Raw genomic sequence first — 21,019 nt, 5'->3', positions numbered from 1 at the left:
CCTTCCTTGATATCATCTTTGAGAAAATCATCATATATACTTTAACGATAGAAGATGAGACTCAATAGAAACACATTAAAAGTATGGCCATGCCGCACTCATCTATTGTAGAACAAAAAGGGACATTTATTATAACAATCCCTGTCTAATCCAATAATACTAAATACAGAGTTTAAAATGTATCTGCAGATGTGTTTGAAAAACGTCCATGCAGCGGTTCATATAAAATCGCTCAAAATGACGCTTGTACACAGGATCCAAGTTATAAGTGAAGTGTGGTAGTTCCCAGGTGCACAGCATCTTGATGGTCACAACATCTTTCCCCTTCCTCCGCCCTAGTCCTTGTTTCTGGATAAAACATCGCCGGTGGAGCAAACGTTATTAGGAGTGACATTGATTATTGAGCATTAATCGGAGGAGTTGTCCTTGAAGGAGTTAAAGACTTTAAATAGTGACGACGGAGAGATGAGAGATGGATCTGATGATGCCCCGTGCCTTCCAGTGAGGGAGAGTGCGAAACGCGTTATCCGGCAGTGTGGATCATTTATACAGCTCCGTTGTATGCTTTATGCAGTTAAGACTCTGTAATTTGATGTGAGTGGTTGACACCCAATACGGCTTTAAGCTACTTTAGGCCTCTTAATGCATTCAGAGATGGCAAGATTTTGCACTTGAGTAATTGGGGGAGGTACGGATCGTGCGGCAGCCCAGTTTTGAATTGCGGCGTTCCATTTTCCCCTAAGTTTAGCGGCGATTCACTCTGTGTTAACCCTTATGCATCGTTGCACTGGCGTAGCCATTGGCCTTTAGTATGTTCCGCTGTGCATCTGGGAACTACCACGCTTCACTTATTACTTGGATCCTGTGTACACGTGTAATTTTGGGAGACTTTTAGTCTCATCTTCTATCTTTAATGTTTTAGTTTTATGATATTGATGGTTGCACCTATATTCATTCATAAGGTATTATTCTATTAAAGGGACAGTCAAGTCCAAAATAAACTTTCATTATTCAAATAGGGCATGTGATATTAAACAACTTTCCAATTTACTTTTCTTTCATGTAATTAGCAAGAGTCCATGAGCTAGTGACGTATGGGATATACATTCCTACCAGGAGGGGCAAAGTTTCCCAAACCTCAAAATGCCTATAAATACACCCCTCACCACACCCACAAATCAGTTTTACAAACTTTGCCTCCTGTGGAGGTGGTGAAGTAAGTTTGTGCTAGATTCTACGTTGATATGCGCTCCGCAGCAGGTTGGAGCCCGGTTTTCCTCTCAGCGTGCAGTGAATGTCAGAGGGATGTGAAGAGAGTATTGCCTATTTGAATTCAATGATCTCCTTCTACGGGGTCTATTTCATAGGTTCTCTGTTATCGGTCATAGAGATTCATCTCTTACCTCCCTTTTCAGATCGACGATATGGCGCTATGGCGCAGACTTTTTTGGCGCAAAAAATTATTTGTTATTTCCGGTGTCATACTTGTCACCGGAAGTTGCGTCATTTTTTTGACGTTTTTGCGCCAAAAGTGTCGGCGTTACCAGATGTGGCGTCATTTTTTGGCGCTAAAAGCATTTAGGCGCCAAATAATGTGGGCGTCTTTTTTGGCGCTAAAAAATATGGTCGTCATTTTTGTCTCTACGTTATTTAAGTCTCATTTTTTATTTGCTTCTGGTTGCTAGAAGCTTGTTCACTGGCATTTTTTCCCATTCCTGAAACTGTCATTTAAGGAATTTGATCAATTTTGCTTTATATGTTGTTTTTTCTTTTACATATTGCAAGATGTCTCAGATTGACCCTGAATCAGAAGATACTTCTGGAAAATCGCTGCCTGATGCTGGATCTACCAAAGTTAAGTGTATTTGCTGTAAACTTGTGGTATCTGTTCCTCCAGCTGTTGTTTGTATTGAATGTCATGACAAACTTGTTAATGCAGATAATATTTCCTTTAGTAATACTACATTACCTGTTGCTGTTCCATCAACATCTAATACTCAGAGTGTTCCTGTTAACATAAGAGATTTTGTTTCTAAATCCATTAAGAAGGCTATGTCTGTTATTCCTCCTTCTAGTAAACGTAAAAGGTCTTTTAAAACTTCTCATTTTTCAGATGAATTTTTAAATGAACATCATCATTCTGATTCTGATAATGATTCCTCTGGTTCAGAGGATTCTGTTTCAGAGGTTGATGCTGATAAATCTTCATATTTATTCAAGATGGAATTTATTCGTTCTTTACTTAAAGAAGTCTTAATTGCATTAGAAATAGAGGAATCTGGTCCTCTTGATACTAAATCTAAACGTTTAAATAAGGTTTTTAAATCTCCTGTAGTTATTCCAGAAGTTTTTCCTGTCCCTGATGCTATTTCTGAAGTAATTTCCAGGGAATGGAATAATTTGGGTAATTCATTTACTCCTTCTAAACGTTTTAAGCAATTATATCCTGTGCCATCTGACAGATTAGAGTTTTGGGACAAAATCCCTAAGGTTGATGGGGCTATCTCTACTCTTGCTAAACGTACTACTATTCCTACGGCAGATAGTACTTCCTTTAAGGATCCTTTAGATAGGAAAATTGAATCCTTTCTAAGAAAAGCTTACTTATGTTCAGCTAATCTTCTTAGACCTGCTATATCTTTAGCGGATGTTGCTGCAGCTTCAACTTTTTGGTTGGAAGCTTTAGCGCAACAAGTAACAGATCATAATTCTCATAGCATTGTTTATCTTCTTCAACATGCTAATAATTTTATTTGTGATGCCATCTTTGATATCATTAGGGTTGATGTCAGGTATATGTCTCTAGCTATTTTAGCTAGAAGAGCTTTATGGCTTAAGACTTGGAATGCTAATATGTCTTCTAAGTCAACTTTGCTTTCCCTTTCTTTCCAGGGTAATAAATTATTTGGTTCACAGTTGGATTCTATTATTTCAACTGTTACTGGGGGGGAAAGGAACTTTTTTACCACAGGATAAAAAATCTAAAGGTAAATTTAGATCTACTAATCGTTTTCGTTCCTTTCGTCACAATAAGGAACAAAAGCCTGATCCTTCCCCTACAGGAGCGGTATCAGTTTGGAAGCCATCTCCAGTCTGGAATAAATCCAAGCCTTTTAGAAAGCCAAAGCCAGCTCCCAAGTCAACATGAAGGTGCGGCCCTCATTCCAGCTCAGCTGGTAGGGGGCAGATTACGATTTTTCAAAGAAATTTGGATCAATTCGGTTCACAATCTTTGCATTCAGAACATTGTTTCACAAGGGTACAGAATAGGCTTCAAGATAAGGCCTCCTGCAAGAAGATTTTTTCTTTCCCGTATCCCAGTAAATCCAGTGAAGGCTCAAGCATTTCTGAAATGTGTTTCAGATCTAGAGTTGGCTGGAGTAATTATGCCAGTTCCAGTTCTGGAACAGGGGCTGGGGTTTTACTCAAATCTCTTCATTGTACCAAAGAAGGAGAATTCCTTCAGACCAGTTCTGAATTTGAAAATATTGAATCATTATGTAAGGATACCAAAATTCAAAATGGTAACTATAAGGACTATTCTGCCTTTTGTTCAGCAAGGGCATTATATGTCCACAATAGATTTACAGGATGCATATCTGCATATTCCGATTCATCCAGATCACTATCAGTTTCTAAGATTCTCTTTCCTAGACGAGCATTACCAGTTTGTGGCTCTGCCGTTTGGTCTAGCAACAGCTCCAAGGATTTTTACAAAGGTTCTCGGTGCCCTTCTGTCTGTAATCAGAGAACAGGGTATTGTGGTATTTCCTTATTTGGACGATATCTTGGTACTTGCTCAGTCTTCACATTTAGCAGAATCTCATACGAATCTACTTGTATTGTTTCTTCGAGAACATGGTTGGAGGATCAATTTACCAAAAAGTTCATTGATTCCTCAGACAAGGGTAACCTTTTTAGGTTTCCAGATAGATTCAGTGTTCATGACTCTGTCTCTGACAGACAAGAGACGTCTAAAATTGGTTTCAGCTTGTCAAAACCTTCAGTCTCAATTATTCCCTTCGGTAGCCTTATGCATGGAAATTCTAGGTCTTATGACTGCTGCATCGGACGCGATCCCCTTTGCTCGTTTTCACATGCGACCTCTTCAGCTCTGTATGCTGAACCAGTGGTGCAGGGATTATACAAAGATATCTCAATTAATATCTTTAAACCCGATTGTACGACACTCTCTGACGTGGTGGACAGACCACCATCGTTTAGTTCAGGGGGCTTCTTTTGTTCTTCCGACCTGGACTGTGATTTCAACAGATGCAAGTCTGACAGGTTGGGGAGCTGTTTGGGGGACTCTGACAGCACAAGGGGTTTGGGAATCTCTGGAGGTGAGATTACCAATCAACATTTTGGAACTCCGTGCAATTTTCAGAGCTCTTCAGTCATGGCCTCTTCTAAAGAGAGAGTTGTTCATTTGTTTTCAGACGGACAATGTCACAACCGTGGCATATGTCAATCATCAAGGAGGGACTTACAGTCCTCTGGCTATGAAAGAAGTATCTCGAATACTGGTATGGGCGGAATCCAGCTCCTGTCTAATTTCTGCGGTTCATATCCCAGGTATAGACAATTGGGAAGCGGATTATCTCAGTCGCCAAACATTACATCCGGGCTAATGGTCTCTTCACCCAGAGGTATTTCTTCAGATTGTTCAAATGTGGGGACTTCCAGAAATAGATCTGCTGGCTTCTCATCTAAACAAGAAGCTTCCCAGGTATCTGTCCAGATCCAGGGATCCTCAGGCGGAGGCAGTGCATGCATTGTCACTTCCTTGGAAATATCATCCTGCCTATATCTTTCCGCCTCTAGTTCTTCTTCCAAGAGTGATTTCCAAGATTCTAAAGGAGTGCTCGTTTGTTCTGCTGGTGGCTCCAGCATGGCCTCACAGGTTTTGGTATGCAGATCTTGTCCGGATGGCCACTTGCCAACCGTGGACTCTTCCGTTAAGACCAGACCTTCTATCGCAAGGTCCTTTTTTCCATCAGGATCTCAAATCCTTAAATTTGAAGGTATAGAAATTGAACGCTTAATTCTCAGTCATAGAGGTTTCTCTGACTCTGTGATTAATACTATGTTACAGGCTCGCAAATCTGTATCTAGGAAGATATATTATCGAGTCTGGAAGACTTACATTTCTTGGTGTTTTTCTCATCATTTTTCTTGGCATTCTTTTAGAATTCCTAGAATTTTACAGTTTCTTCAGGATGGTTTGGATTAAGGTTTGTCTGCAAGTTCCTTGAAAGGACAAATCTCTGCTCTTTCTGTTCTTTTTCACAGAAAGATTGCTAGTCTTCCTGATATTCATTGTTTTGTACAAGCTTTGGTTCGTATAAAACCTGTTAAGTCAATTTCTCCTCCTTGGAGTTTGAATTTGGTTCTGGGGGCTCTTCAAGCTCCTCCGTTTGAACCTATGCATTCGCTGGACATTAAATTACTTTCTTGGAAAGTTTTGTTTCTTTTGGCCATCTCTTCTGCTAGAAGAGTTTCTGAATTATCTGCTCTTTCTTGTGAGTCCCCTTTTCTGATTCTTCATCAGGATAAGGCGGTGTTGCGAACTTATTTAGAATTTTTACCTAAGGTTGTGAATTCTAACAACATTAGTAGAGAAATTGTGGTTCCTTCATTGTGTCCTAATCCTAAGAATTCTAAGGAAAGATCGTTGCATTCTTTGGATGTAGTTAGAGGTTTGAAATATTATGTTGAACCTACTAAAAATTTCCGAAAGACTTCTAGTCTATTTGTTATCTTTTCCGGTTCTAGGAAAGGTCAGAAGGCCTCTGCCATTTCTTTGGCGTCTTGGTTAAAGTCTTTGATTCATCTTGCTTATGTTGAGTCGGGTAAAACTCCGCCTCAAAGGATTACAGCTCATTCTACTAGGTCAGTTTCTACTTCCTGGGCGTTTAGGAATGAAGCTTCGGTTGATCAGATTTGCAAAGCAGCAACTTGGTCTTCTTTCCATACTTTTACTAAATTCTACCATTTTGATGTGTTTTCTTCTTCTGAAGCAGTTTTTGGTAGAAAAGTACTTCAGGCAGCTGTTTCAGTTTGATTCTTCTGCTTTTAATTTCAGTTTTTTTCATTATAAGATTTAAACTTTGTTTTGGGTGTGGATTTTTTTCAGCGGAATTGGCTGTCTTTATTTTATCCCTCCCTCTCTAGTGACTCTTGCGTGGAAAGATCCACATCTTGGGTAGTCATTATCCCATACGTCACTAGCTCATGGACTCTTGCTAATTACATGAAAGAAAACATAATTTATGTAAGAACTTACCTGATAAATTCATTTCTTTCATATTAGCAAGAGTCCATGAGCCCCACCCTTTTTTGTGATGGTTATGATTTTTTTGTATAAAGCACAATTATTCCAATTCCTTATTTTTTATGCTTTCGCACTTTTTTCTTATCACCCCACTTCTTGGCTATACGTTAAACTGATTTGTGGGTGTGGTGAGGGGTGTATTTATAGGCATTTTGAGGTTTGGGAAACTTTGCCCCTCCTGGTAGGAATGTATATCCCATACGTCACTAGCTCATGGACTCTTGCTAATATGAAAGAAATGAATTTATCAGGTAAGTTCTTACATAAATTATGTTTTATCATCAATTTTGCTTTGTCCTCTTGGTATTCTTAGTTAAAAGCCAAACCTAGGTGGTGCATATGCTAATTTCTTAGACCTTGAAAGCCGCCTCTTATCTGAATGCATTTTGAAAGTTTTTCACCATTAGAGGGTGTTAGTTCATGTGTGTCATTGTGCTCACACACATGGAGTTACCTAGGAGTCAGCACTGATTGGCTAAATTACAAGTCTGTCAAAAGAACTGAAATAAGGGGGCAGTTTGCAAAGGCTTAGAAACAAGGTAATCACAGAGGTAAAAAGTGTATTAATATAACTGTGTTACTTATGCAAAACTGGGGAATGGGTAATTAGATTATCTGTCTTTTAAAACAACAACAATTCTGGTGTTGACTGTCCCTTTAAGTAAAGATTTTGTACCGTCAACCTTTATTTGAATTTTTTTTTTTTATTGAGTCCATAAAGAACCATTTACTAGAAAAACCACATGTTGTGCTTTTTACTCTCCATTTTAAATGTTCACATTTTGGGTATTGGTCTCTCAGGGAAATAGGAAGTAATTTACCGGTTTCAAAAATGCCAAATTGGGCAACATTACTGGCGAAGTGAGCATTGTTGGATCTTACACTAGGAAACTAAGAGGCTATGTTAAGGATTATTTATCTCTACCTATATTTATTCATTTATAATTATCTATTCAAAAGCACTGTTACTAGTATTAACCGCACGTTACAACACACATTAGAAACTATTTTGAAGTAAGGAATAACTTTTTAAAAAATGTTCCCTTTTTTTTTTTTATACTTTAGATAAAGGTAAAGTTTGATCTAACTACTAGAAGGGATGCTTGGGGTTAAAACACTATCACTTTGGGAGTATAAATTGTTTCAATAAATTAGGAAAGTTAACACTCTTTCTCTCTGTACACAATTATATCTTCTGTAGAATATAGGAGGCCCTATATAAAGTATACTATTTGTAGATAGTTTGTCAGAGCACTATAGGTGTTTTTTTTTTTTTGTTCTAAGATATATAGTTAACATCTGTCACGATACAGACACATATCAGTTAGTCCCTGTCCATGGACAAATATATGCAGCAAAGGAGCTCTCCCTCCAATATGGCTCCTAAAACAAGAGAAAAAAAAGGGAGCAGCAGGAATTTGGATACTAGCATTGTTTCCCCCTTGGAAAAAAGCGCTTCCATACCCTCCCCTAACAATATGATAGAATTTGCAGCGGAAGTGGCTAAAATTCTGACACCTCAGTTTGATATGATCAAACAGGAGATCAAAAATGAGATATCAATCCTCACCTTGGAGGTCAGACAATTTTCATCTAGATTAGATGAAATTGAGAACCGGATCTCAGACCTGGAAGACAGATTTAATGTTGCTGATCCTACAGTGGATACTCATAGTAAAATTATCACTTCTCTGCAAGCTAAGATTGAGGATCTCGAGGATCGATCAAGACGTAATAATCTTAAAGTGATTGGTCTGCCCGAGTCCCTGGAGTTCCAAGACCTAATGAATTACATACCACAAGCTCTGCAGATCCCAGCTCCTGCTGCTCCCTTTATGATAGAAAGGGTACATAGGATAGGCCAACGACGTGAATCTAGAGAGGTCCTGAGACCCGGACCAGTAATTTTTAAATTTGTGAACTTTCAAGACAAATTACTATTCCTCAAACATTACAGGAAATGTAGTCCTCTTTCCATAGGCCCTCATAAGTTACTATTGTTTCAGGACTTCTCTTCGGAAACACTTACCAAGAGAAGAGATATGTCTTTTTTTTATGGGAGACTACAGAAAGAAAATTACAATATCAGATTAATTTACCCTGCAAAGTTAATTGTGCAGAAAGATGGTAACACACATACACTCAACAATGTTATGGAGGCTGAGGCCTTCTGCAGGGAAGCAGGGGTCCCATGAACATGTATCTAATTTTCTAAGAGAGGTTTTATGTTTATAGAACTAGAATATCTAGTTGCTTAGAGGTAGTTAGCCGGTCAATATGGTATCTGAATTCAGGTATATGGTAGTTACAGAAATGGTGTTTGTAGGTCCTGTGGGGGGGGGGGGGGGTGTTTATGTGGGGGTTGTGTTGTGTTTCCCTTTTTTTTTTTCCCCCTCTTTCCTCTTCGCCGCCGCCTGCTCCTCCCCGTTCCCTGTCTGTCCCTCCTTGCGTACCATTGTTAGAGCTGGCCCCCTGGGTTCCCCTAAGCGGGAGGTTATGGGGATTATCCCCTTTGACATCCAGGGTTGTCAAAATAAATAAGTGTTGATGGCGTATAACCTTAAGCTATTGTCTTGGAATATAGGGGGCATTCATTCACCCATTAAAAGAAAAACCGTAATAAAACATCTGGGGAAATTTAACCCCGACATAGTTCTCCTACAGGAACTACACCTTAATGTTAGTGAAATTTCCAAACTTAAATCTAAGTGGGTGGGGGAAGTTGTGGCGGCTCCATTTACCTCAAGGAAGAGGGGGGTCGCAATTCTATTGAATCGAAAACTAGACTACCGAATAGTTAACATTGAACCCGATCCTGAAGGGAGAGTTCTAATACTGGAATTGGAAATCAATAATATTAGATACATACTTTGTAACATATACGGACCTAATCAAATTGACCATAATTTTTGGTCAGCTCTTTCCGTTAAATTACGTAGATTTATAGGGCTCAATTTAATTATCGCAGGAGATTTTAACCTGGTTGCAGACCCCTTTTTGGATAATTCTAATAGGAGGGCGCTAAACAGCAGAAGCAGAAAAGTCTGGATCTTTCAGAAGTTATGCTCACACCTAGGTATGGTCGATTTTATGGAGAGTGCAGAACCCAGATGCTCGGACATTTACGTGTGTATCTCAGGTTCAACGCTCCTTCTCTCGGCTTGACTACTTTCTGATATCAGAATCAATGCTTGCTAGGAATTGGGCCACTAGAATTGAAGACATAACTATTTCTGATCATGCTGTGATAGCACTAAATCTTACTATTGGACATAGTCGGCCTGGTAAGAATTATATTTCTTTTCCCAGATATTTAAGTAGTAATATCAAATTCCAGAACCATTTACGTCTGAAATGGGCAGAATACCTTAAGAATAACGGTAATTACATAGACAAGATCGAGACATTCTGGGAGGCCTCTAAGGCCGTACTACGCGGAGAGATGAAATCCTACACACTCTATTGGACAAAAAAACACAGTTTATTGGCTAGACAATTAGCCAATCGGGTCAAGAACACATATAGAGCCTATATTACCAGGCATACTAGAGAATGTTGGGAGGAATATATTGCAGCTAAGACACTGCGGGATACACACATAAAACAGACCAGTGCCCAGTAAGAACTTAGAATGAAAGCCAGATATGGGGGGTTCACAGGTAGATCAGCTAAGTTCCTAGCGAAGCTAATTAAACCTTCAGCTAGACACGCAATTGCTGCTATCAAACAAGGATCCACAAGATTTACGAGGCACACAGATATAGAAAAAGTGTTCTTTGACTTCTTCCAGGATTTATATAAACAAGACCCCCCTAATCCAGATAAGAAAGAGGCCTTTTGGGGAAAGATTAAAGTACCGCGTTTATCCATAGAAGCTAGAGATAGCATTAATATGCCCATTACTGAAGAATAAATATTATGGGCAATTAAAAATGCAAAACTTAATAAAGCACCTGGTCCAGATGCCCTTCCCATCGAATATTACAGAATTCTACAACCTCAGGTGTTACCTATACTTACTAAATTATTTAATCTTTACTTCTCTGAGAATACAAGGTGCTCTGCCTCCTTCTCAGCTGCAAATATCTCTCTGATATTAAAAAAGGGGAAAGATCCCGAGTTACCAAGCTCCTACAGACCTATCTCGGTCTTAAATACCGACTATAAGCTGCTCGCGTCTATTGTAGCCTCACGATTGAAACCTCACATGGGCGATTTAGTCCATGAGAATCAATCTGGTTTTATGCCTGGACGTAAGCCGGTAAGGAATATGAGGAAATTGTTAATCCTGATGGAATCCTTCTGGAATAAATATAAGGCTATGGAGTCTCACGGAAGTATAGATAAGGCTATTTTAACGGTCGACGCGGAAAAGGCTTTCGATAGGGTTAGTTGGGACCATCTGTTTGGTGCGTTAGATCAATTTGGGTTTTCGGGTTCTTTTAATAACTATATACGTTTAATCTATAGTACTCCCTCTTCCGCGGTAATTATTAATAATACATCTACTAATCGATTTAACCTATTCAGAGGGACTAGACAAGGTTGCCCACTCTCCCCCTTCTTGTTTAATCTTAGCGTAGAACCTCTGGCTATACGATTACGCCAAGAGCTTAATGGGATTTCATTTGCAGGCGAGAAGATGGTTCTTCTCCTCTACGCGGATGATCTTCTTCTATTTCTATCTAACCTTAAAGTGTCATTACCCGTTTTACAGAGTATTACCCAAGACTTTGGTGAAATCTCAGGGTTCAAGATCTATACTTCTAAGTCGGAATTAATGTGGATATACAAAAAACCCTCACCGCAGGTGAACCATCCCTTTCGAGAGGTCCTCCAGATTACATATCTTGGCTTAAGACTATCCAGAAATCCGGAAGAATGGTATAGCTTAAATCATAAGATGGTGATGGACTCCTGTAAAAGGGAGCTGGAGGAATGGGCCAGGTTACCGATTTCATTAACTGCACGGGTGACTCTAATTAAATCAGTTATCTTCCCAAAGCTTCTCTTCATCTTACAAAATATCCCATGGTTCTTGCATAAAAAAGATATTACTATATACAATAAGGCTTGTTCCAAATTCTTATGGAATGGCAAGAGACCGCGGATTGCCTCTCATAGGCTCATGAACTCCAAGATAGCAGCGGGTCTGGCACTTCCTAATATCCAGACATACAATCTGGTTATTATAGCTAGATTTGCAATAGATTGGTTAACTGGGAAGGAGCAAATTACTTCGTGTACTTGGGAATCACAGGTTGTGGCTCCCTTCCAGGTGAAGGCTCTTTTACACTGTCCACTCACCTCAATCCCATCCAACATATTTCATCTAGGCACTTTTAAGAATGTTATTATGGCTTGGCAAAGGCTATGTACAGAACTGGGTAACTCTCCCTATGTTTCACAATATTTACCCATGGTGGGTAACCCAGAGTTTAGTCCTGGCATTTCCAACCAGATATTCAAAGATTGGGAGGCAAAAGGTCTCCAAACTTTGTGGCAATTACGAGATGCAGGAGGATTTCCATTATTATTTCAGGAAATTGCAACTCGGTTTGATATAGATACGCGTCAATTCTATGCCTATCTCCAAGTTAGACATTTTCTCCAGGAGCTGCTCACAAAATACGGAAATAATTGGTCACTAGGTGAGCTGCAGACAAGGATCTCTATCTATGCAGCAGGAATATATGCAATCTCTCCTTTGTATCTACTGTTAAACCAGAAAGCGTCAAACTTACAAGTAAATGAGATGATTGATAGATGGGCTACCCTATTTCCGGATATAGATGAGCAGACTATTGTGGGGGGTTTTAAAATAGTCCAACAGAGTTGGGCCCCGACATCATGGAGGGAGTCACAGATGAAAGTTGGGTTACAGAGATACCTTACACCTGCTGTCCTCTCTAAATGGTACAAATCTAAGGCTCTCTGCCCTAGATGTTCAGCCATAGGAGCTGACTTATTCCATTGTTTATGGAGCTGCCCACTGGTTCGCCAATACTGGGGGAAAATCATATTTTGGATGACGGTAATTTTGAAATTAGACTATAAAATATCTCCGATTGAGATTTTTTTCTTGGTAAAATTCCAGGGTATACCTAAGAATTATAACCTAATAAATACTATTATATTAGCAGCACGTAACCTTATCTTTAAAACATGGAAAGCATCTACTGCACCTACAATGGCCCAACTTAAAAGGGCTTTGACGGATCAATTCATAATAGAACAGATTAACATACCATATCCACAAGACAAATATTTAGCAGTATTTTTTTAAAAATGGGAGGTATTTGTAAGATCTTTGCCCCTAATACATCAAAAAAAGTTAATTAAACCAATCAGAAACGCGGAATTTATACAGATGAATATCTTGGCGGGCCATTTTCCGGGTGAATGGCTAGAGGACACAGAGTGAGGGGTCGGGGGGAGGTGGGGGCTGGGAAGAGAGGATAGGCCCTTTTTTTGTTGTAGTTGTTGTTGTCGTTGTTGTTGTCGTTGTTGTTTTGTTGTTGTTTTCGTTGTTGCGGGGGTGAGGGGTGGGGGGGGGCGAAAAGATAAAAATGCAGCTAAGATAAAGAAAGATTAGTGATTTGATAAAAGTTTACACGGTTACATTATGCACTTTTTAACCGATATATGAATGCTTGTTCTAACAAGTTTGTAAGATTTGTATTTATGCACGGACACTTTAGAATTCTTATTCTGGCTTACACTGTTCTTATTTAACTATGTATGTATGCTTTATAATTTTTATGACACCTGTATTTGCTCTTATTTGCTAACCGTCAATGTAACAAATTTCTTTGTCTTTGTTATAAATAAAGTTAAAAAAAGAAAAAAAAAAGGAATCTAAGAGGTACATTAAAGAGATATGAAACCCATATTTCTTCTACAAGATACGACGAGTCTACGGACTTCATCCTTACTTGTGGGATATTATCCTCCTAACAGGAAGTGGCAAAGAGCACCACAGCAGAGCTGTATATATAGCTCCTCCCTTCCCCCCCACCCCCAGTCATTCTCTTTGCTTGTGTTTGTACTAGGAATAAGTAAAGTGAGGTGTTAGTTTTAGTTTCTTCAATCAAAAAGTTTTTTTATTTTAAATGGTACCGGTGTGTACTATTTCCCTCAGGGGGATATAGAAGAAGATTTCTGCCCTGAGGTTTATGATCTTAGCAGATGTAACTAAGATCCACGTGTGTTCCCACAGAGCTTCTGAAGGTAGTATAAGAGAGATCTTCAGTGTGGAGAACGGTGTCATGCTACAAGCAGCATTGAGGTATGTTCAGTCTTTTATTTCTGAGGAGACTTGGTGTATCAGAACTGGCTGACATGTTTTTCCCTACAAGGGAAGGGGTAAGCAGTAGACCTGGCAACAGAGGGTATTACTGGAAACCTGTATATATTATTTGGTGACATGAATACTGGGCTCTATACATATTGCAGCATATATCAGAGTGCAATTACAGAGACACTGGGAGAGGCAGCTTAACAGTTTTGGTTTTTATTAGTAAGACATAACAAACTTTTCCATAGCTGTTTTGTATGAGTTTATGTTGGGGACCACATGGCTTTTGGCTAAACCGCTTCCCATGCGGTTGTACAGTCTGAGGTAAACGTCGTCCATGATGGGCGGGGCCTATTCTCACGCTCTGATGCGCAGGTCATCTGGCTGTGAAGGCAGCAGGCATTAGCTCCGGATGGGTCTACACTGATGTCCTGTTAACCGGAGGTGCAGGGGTCGTTTTTGAAATCTAATACATTTTTGCTATAAGAACGTTTAGAGTTTAATTTTGCCCTTTTGCCTCAGGGTGCAATCATTTTTAGCACTATTGTGTATGTGTACCTAATTAGATAGCGTTATTTAAAATTTTTTAGGCAGTTTGAAAAAATTGTGCACTTTTTTATTCCTTAAAGGCACAGTACACGTTTTTCTAAAAACTGTTTAATTAAATAAATAAAGTGTTTAACGACTACTTTGGTTATTACTAGTCTGTTCTTAATGTCTAGCATTGAGGAAACTCATTGCTCTATGTGTTTGGAAGCCATTGTGGAACCCCCTCTTACATTGTGTATCTCTTGTACTGAAAGGGCCTTACATTGTAAAAAGCATATTTTAGGTGAAGAAAGTGTGCCTAAGGATGATTCTCAGTCTGAAGAGAATCAGGATATGCCATCCAATTCTCCCCAAGTGTCACAACCTTTAACGCCCACACAAGCGACGCCAAGTACCTCTAGTGCGTCTAATTCTTTTACTCTGCAGGAGATGGCTGCAGTTATGTCAACTACCCTTACAGAGGTATTATCTAAATTACTAGTGTTGCAGGGTAAATGCAGTAGGTCAGGTATTAATGTGAATACTGAATCCTCTGATGCTTTATTAGCTATTTCCGATGTACCCTCACAGTGCTCTGAGTTGGGGGTCAGGGAATTGCTGTCTGAAGGAGAACTTTCAGATTCAGGAAATGTTATCTCAGACAGATTCGGACTTGATGTCCTTTAAATTTAAGCTTGAACACCTCTGCATGTTACTTCAGGAGGTTTTAGCGACTCTGGATGATTGTGATACTATTGTGATACCACCAGAGAAATTGTGTAAGATGGACAAATATCTAGAGGTGCCTACTTACACTGATGTTTTTCCAGTTCCTAAAAGAATTTTGGAAATTGTAAAGAAGGAATGGGATAGACCAGGTATACCGTTCTCTCCCCCTCCTAATTTTAAGAAAATGTTTCCCGTATCAGACACCATTCGGAATGCTTGGCAAACGGTCCCTAAGGTGGACTATGGATAAAAAGTTAGAGGGTCTTCTAAAGAAATTATTTATTAATCACGGTTTTCTTTTACAACTTACGGCTTGCATTGTTCCAGTTACAACTGCAGCAGATTTTTGGTTTGAGGCTCTAGAAGAGTCTCTGAAGGTTTAGATTACATTTTGGATAGAATTAAGGCTCTCAAGCTAGCTAATTCTTTTATTACTGATGCCGCTTTTCAAATTACTAAACTAGCGGCAAAAAATGCAGGATTTGCCATTTTAGCGCGTAGGGCATTATGGCTCAAATCTTGGTCTGCTGATGTGTAATCAAAATCTAAGCTTTTAGCTATTCCTTTTAAAGGTAAGACCCTATTCGGGCCTGAATTGAAGGATATAATTTCTGACATTACTGGAGGTAAAGGCCATGCCTTACCTCAGGATAAGTCTGTTAAGGTGAGGGGTAAGCAAAATAATTTTCGTTCTTTTCGAAACTTTAAAGGAGGACTCTCTGCTTCCTCTTCCTCCACAAAGCAGGAAGGGAACTTTACTCAATCCAAGTCAGTCTGGAGACCCAACCAGGCTTGGAACAAAGGTAAACAATCCAAGAAGCCTGCTGCTGCTACAAAGACAGCATGAAGGGGCAGCCCCCGATCCGGGAGCGGACTTAGTAGGGGCAGACTCTTTCTTTGCCCAGGCTTGGGCAAGAGACGTTCAGGACCCTTGGGCACTGGAGATCGTGACCCACGGGTATCAACTGGAATTCAAGGATTTTCTCCCAAGAGGGAAATTTCATCTTTCACAATTATCTGTAGACCAGTTTAAAAGAGAGGCGTTCTTACGCTGTGTATGAAACCTCTCTACCATGGGAGTAATTTGTCCCATTCCAAAACTGGAACAGGGGCATGGGTTTTACTCAAATCTTTTCATGGTTCCCAAAAAAGAGGGAACTTTCAGATCTCAAGTGTCTAAACAAGTTTCTCAGAGTTCCATCATTCAAGATGGAGACTATACGAACAATCTTACCAATGATCCAGGAGGGTCAATTTATGACTACCGTGGACTTGAAGGATGCATACCTTCATATCCCTATTCACAAGAATCGTCATCAGTTCATAAGGTTTGCCTTCCTGGACAAACATTACCAGTTCGTGGCTCTTCCCTTCGCGTTGGCCACAGCACCCAGAATCTTCACAAAGGTTCTAGGGTCTATTCTAGCGGTTCTCAGACCGCGGGGCATAGCAGTGTCGCCTTATCTGGACGATATTCTGATTCAGGTGTCAACTTATCATTTGACAAAATCTAACACGGACATAGTATTGGCTTTCCTTAGAACTCACGGTTGGAAGGTGAACATATAAAAGAGTTCACTAGTTCCACAGACAAGGGTTCCCTTCTTGGGGACTCTGGTAGACTCGGTAGACATGAAGATATTTCTGACGGAGGTCAGAAAAACAAAGATTCTAAATACTTGCCGAGCACTTCAGTCCATTCCTCGGCCATCAGTGGCTCAGTGTATGGAGGCCATAGGATAAATGGTAGCGGCAATGGACATCGTTCCGTTTGCCCGCTTTCATCTCAGACCACTGCAGCTGTGCATGCTCGGACAGTGGAATGGGGACTGTGGGAATGGGGATGTGAATTTATCTCTTCAGATAAATCTAGATCAAGAGACCAGAGACTCTCTTCTTTGGTGGTTGTTACCGGATCATCTGTCCCAGGGGACTTGTTTCCGCAGACCCTCGTGGGTGATAGTGACAACGGACGCCAGCCTACTGGGCTGGGGTGCAGTCTGGAATTCCCTTAAGGCTTTAGGCGTGGCCTCAGTTGGCTTCGGCCAAATTAATCAGATTCCAGTCGGACAACATCACGATTGTGTGGCATATATCAATCATCAAGGGGGAACAAGGAGTTCCTTAGCGGTGATAGACGTATCCAAGATAATCCGATGGGCAGAGGCCCACTCTTGTTATCTGTCGGCAATTTACATCCCAGGAGTAGAAAACTGGGAAGCGGATTTTCTAAGTCGTCAGACTTTTCATCCGGGGGAGTGGAAACTCCATCCAGAGGTGTTTGCCTCATTGATTCGCCAATGGGGCAGACCGGAACTGGATCTGATGGCATCTCGTCAGAATGCCAAACTTCCACGTTACGGATCCAGGTCAAGGGATCCCCAGGCCGAACTGATAGATGCCCTTGCAGTGCCTTGGTCGTTCAGCCTAGCTTATGTGTTTCCACCATTTCCTCTCCTTCCACGCGTGATAGCTCGAATCAAACAGGAGAGAGCTTCAGTAATCCTGATAGCGCCTGCGTGGCCACTCAGCACTTGGTATGCGGATCTAGTGGACATGTCCTCTGTGCCACCTTGGAAACTTCCTTTGAGACAGGACCTACTCATTCAAGGTCCTTTCCAACATCCAAATCTGTTTTCACTGCAGCTGACTGCTTGGAGATTGAACGCTTGATTCTATCTAAGCGAGGATTCTCTGATTCGGTCATCGATACTCTGATACAGGCTCGAAAGCCTGTCACTAGAAAAATCTATCATAAGATATGGCGTAAATATCTTTGTTGGTGTGAATCAAGGGTTACTCATGGAGTAAAATTAGGATTCCCATGATTCTGTCTTTTCTCCAAGAAGGATTGGAGAAAGGGTTATCAGCAAGTTCCTTAAAGGGACAAATTTCTGCTTTGTCAATTTTGCTTCACAAACGATTGGCAGATGTGCCAGATGTTCAGTCTTTTTGTCAGGCTCTAACTAGAATTAAGCCTGTATTTAGACCAATTACTCCTCCCTGGAGTTTGAGTTTAGTTCTTCGAGTTCTTCAAGGGGTTCCTTTGAACCCATGCATTCCATAGATATTAAATTGTTATCTTGGAAAGTTCTGTTTTTAGTTGCTATTTCTTATGCTCGAAGAGTTTCTGAGCTTTCAGCGTTAGTGTGATTCGCCTTATCTTATCTTTCATTCTGATAAGGTGGTTTTACGTACCAAACCTGGATTTCTTCCTAAGGTTGTTTCTAATAAGAATATTAATCAGGAAATTGTTGTTCCTTCTTTGTGTCCTAATCCTTCTTCTAAGAAGGAGCATCTGTTACATAATCTGGACGTGGTCCGTGCCTTAAAGTTTTACTTACAGGCGACTAAGGATTTCCGTCAATCATCTTCATTATTCATTGTTTATTCTAGAAAGCGTAGGGGTCAGAAAGCTACGGCTACCTCTCTTTCTTTTTGGCTGAGGAGTACCATCCGCCTGGCATATGAGACTGCTGGACAGCAGCCTCCTGAAAGAATTACGGCTCATTCTGCTAGGGCTGTGGCTTCCATATGGGCCTTTAAAAAGGATGCTTCTGTTTGAAAGATTTGTAAGGCTGCGACTTGGTCTTCATTTGATACTTTTGCTTCTTCTGAGGCTGTTTTTGGGAGAAAAGTTCTTCAAGTAGTGGTGCCTTCCGTTTAGGTCTCTGTCTTGTCCCTCCCGTTTCATCCATGTCCTGTAGCTTTGGTATTGTATCCTACAAGTAAGGATGAGATCCGTGGATTGATTTCTTCTACGATACGAGTCCACGGCCCTCCCTGTCATTTTAAAACAGATTATATTTTATTTTTACAACTTCAATCACCTCTGCACCTTTTAGCTTTTCCTTTCTCTTCCTAAAACCTTCGGTCGAATGACTGGGGGTGGAGGGGAAGGGAGGAGCTATATATACAGCTCTGCTTTGGTGCTCTTTGCCACTTCCTGTTAGCAGGAGGATAGTATCCCACAAGTAAGGATGAAATCTGTGGACTCGTATCGTTGATGAAATCAATTTATCAGATAAGCATAAATTTGATTCAGATAGAGCATGCAATTTTAAGCAACTTTCTAATTTACTCCAGTTAACAATTTTTATTTGTACTGTTGGTTTCTTTATTTAAAAAAGCCAGAATGTAAGCTTAGGAGCTGGCCATTTTTGGTTTAGCAGCTGGGTAGCGCTTGCTGATTGCTGGTTACATTTAGCTACTAATCATCAAATGCTACCCAGGTGCTCAACAAAAAAATGGGCCGGCTCCTAAGCTTACATTCCTGCTTTTCTAAAGATATTAAGAGGACAAAGAAAAACTGATAATAGGAGTAAATTAGAAAGTTGTTTAAAAGTGCATGTTCTTTCTGAATTATGAAAGAAAAAGTTTGAGTTTCATATCCCTTTAAATAGCACAATTTAATGATGAATATGGCTTCTAACAATTGTATCTAGTGGTAAGAAAAAGTGGAAACTGAAAATCCATGTCAATGATGATGCCAAGATAGGGGCTTAACTAGAAAAGAGTATCTAACCCATATATTTGTTGTCATATAGTGTGCAGAAGAACAGAAGCGAGTGTCTGAATCTCTATACCCTCACACTTATAATCCAAAAATGAGCCTGGATATTAGTGCTGTACAGGATGGTCAACATTCTAGCAGTAAAGTTTCGTCGTGCACAACACCCAGACAAAATGAGGTATGGCAGATTGTATAATTGTATAAGGCGCTGTGAGTTTAAAAAGTTCTAATGCCTAATAGGCAAATAACCATAACAAGTGGCACATATGAAACAAACTGATTTAATTTACAATATAAATTAGAGCGACCAGGCAATGTCAGCTGGTTTAATTGATACCTGCGACTGGGTAAAGCATTATTTAAAATGGCTTCTGTCAGGCTACACACAGGTGTGGGCAGGAGATAGAAGTGTAAAAGATGGTGCCAGAACATTTGCACGAAAGTGCGCACACATTAAATGCCTAACATAAAGAAATTAAAATCTAAGAAGACCCATGTAATATTCTCTTAAGGTTGTGGAGTATTTGAGCAAATATTAAGATGAAAAGTGAGTGTTAAAATTACAGTAGAGAGTGTATATGTTCACAGTATCGGCAAATAAATAGAGTAAGAATTGGTATCCATCATATTTTGGGTGCTAACTGAACTGTGATTAGTCAGTTTTAAGTACTATTTTCCATATCAGTTATTTCTCCAACATAGGTGTGTCCGGTCCACGGCGTCATCCTTACTTGTGGGATATTCTCTTCCCCAACAGGAAATGGCAAAGAGCCCAGCAAAGCTGGTCACATGATCCCTCCTAGGCTCCGCCTACCCCAGTCATTCTCTTTGCCGTTGTACAGGCAACATCTCCACGGAGATGGCTTAGAGTTTTTTAGTGTTTAACTGTAGTTTTTCATTATTCAATCAAGAGTTTGTTATTTTCAAATAGTGCTGGTACGTACTATTTACTCAGAAACAGAAAAGAGATGAAGAATTCTGTTTGTATGAGGAAAATGATTTTAGCAACCGTAACTAAAATCCATGGCTGTTTCACACAGGACTGTTGAGAGCATTAACTTCAGTTGGGGGAACAGTTTGCAGTCTTTGCTGCTTGAGGTATGACACATTCTAACAAGACGATGTAATGCTGGAAGCTGTCATTTTCCCTATGGGATCCGGTAAGCCATGTTTATTACGATTGTAAATAAGGGCTTCACAAGGGCTTATTTAGACTGTAGACATTTTTTTGGGCTAAATCGATTGATATTAACACTTATTTAGCCTTGAGGAATCATTTATTCTGGGTATTTTGATATAATAATATCGGCAGGCACTGTTTTAGACACCTTATTCTTTAGGGGCTTTCCCAAAGCATAGGCAGAGTCTCATTTTCGCGCCGGTGTTGCGCACTTGTTTTTGAGAGGCATGGCATGCAGTCGCATGTGAGAGGAGCTCTGATACTTATAAAAGACTTCTGAAGGCATCATTTGGTATCGTATTCCCCTTGGGTTTGGTTGGGTCTCAGCAAAGCAGATACCAGGGACTGTAAAGGGGTTAAAGCTTAAAACGGCTCCGGTTCCGTTATTTTAAGGGTTAAAGCTTCCAAATTTGGTGTGCAATATTTTCAAGGCTTTAA

The 21,019-nt window shown here is 40.1% G+C and overlaps 1 protein-coding gene across 1 annotated transcript in view; it reads left to right on the top strand.

The window, feature by feature from the left end:
• The window catches only part of TOPBP1 (DNA topoisomerase II binding protein 1), an 872,354-nt gene that overhangs the window by 315,428 nt on the left and 535,907 nt on the right, over positions 1 to 21,019 (top strand). The window contains exon 18 of the mRNA XM_053715750.1: positions 19,436 to 19,579. Coding sequence (XP_053571725.1) covers positions 19,436 to 19,579 — 144 coding nt within the window. The remainder of the gene's footprint in view (positions 1 to 19,435; positions 19,580 to 21,019) is intronic.

This window comes from Bombina bombina, chromosome 5, assembly GCF_027579735.1.
Source record: "Bombina bombina isolate aBomBom1 chromosome 5, aBomBom1.pri, whole genome shotgun sequence".
Lineage (NCBI taxonomy): Eukaryota > Metazoa > Chordata > Amphibia > Anura > Bombinatoridae > Bombina > Bombina bombina.
The sequence above is the reverse complement of the archived record's forward strand: the minus strand, read 5'-3'. Positions and strand labels throughout refer to the sequence as shown.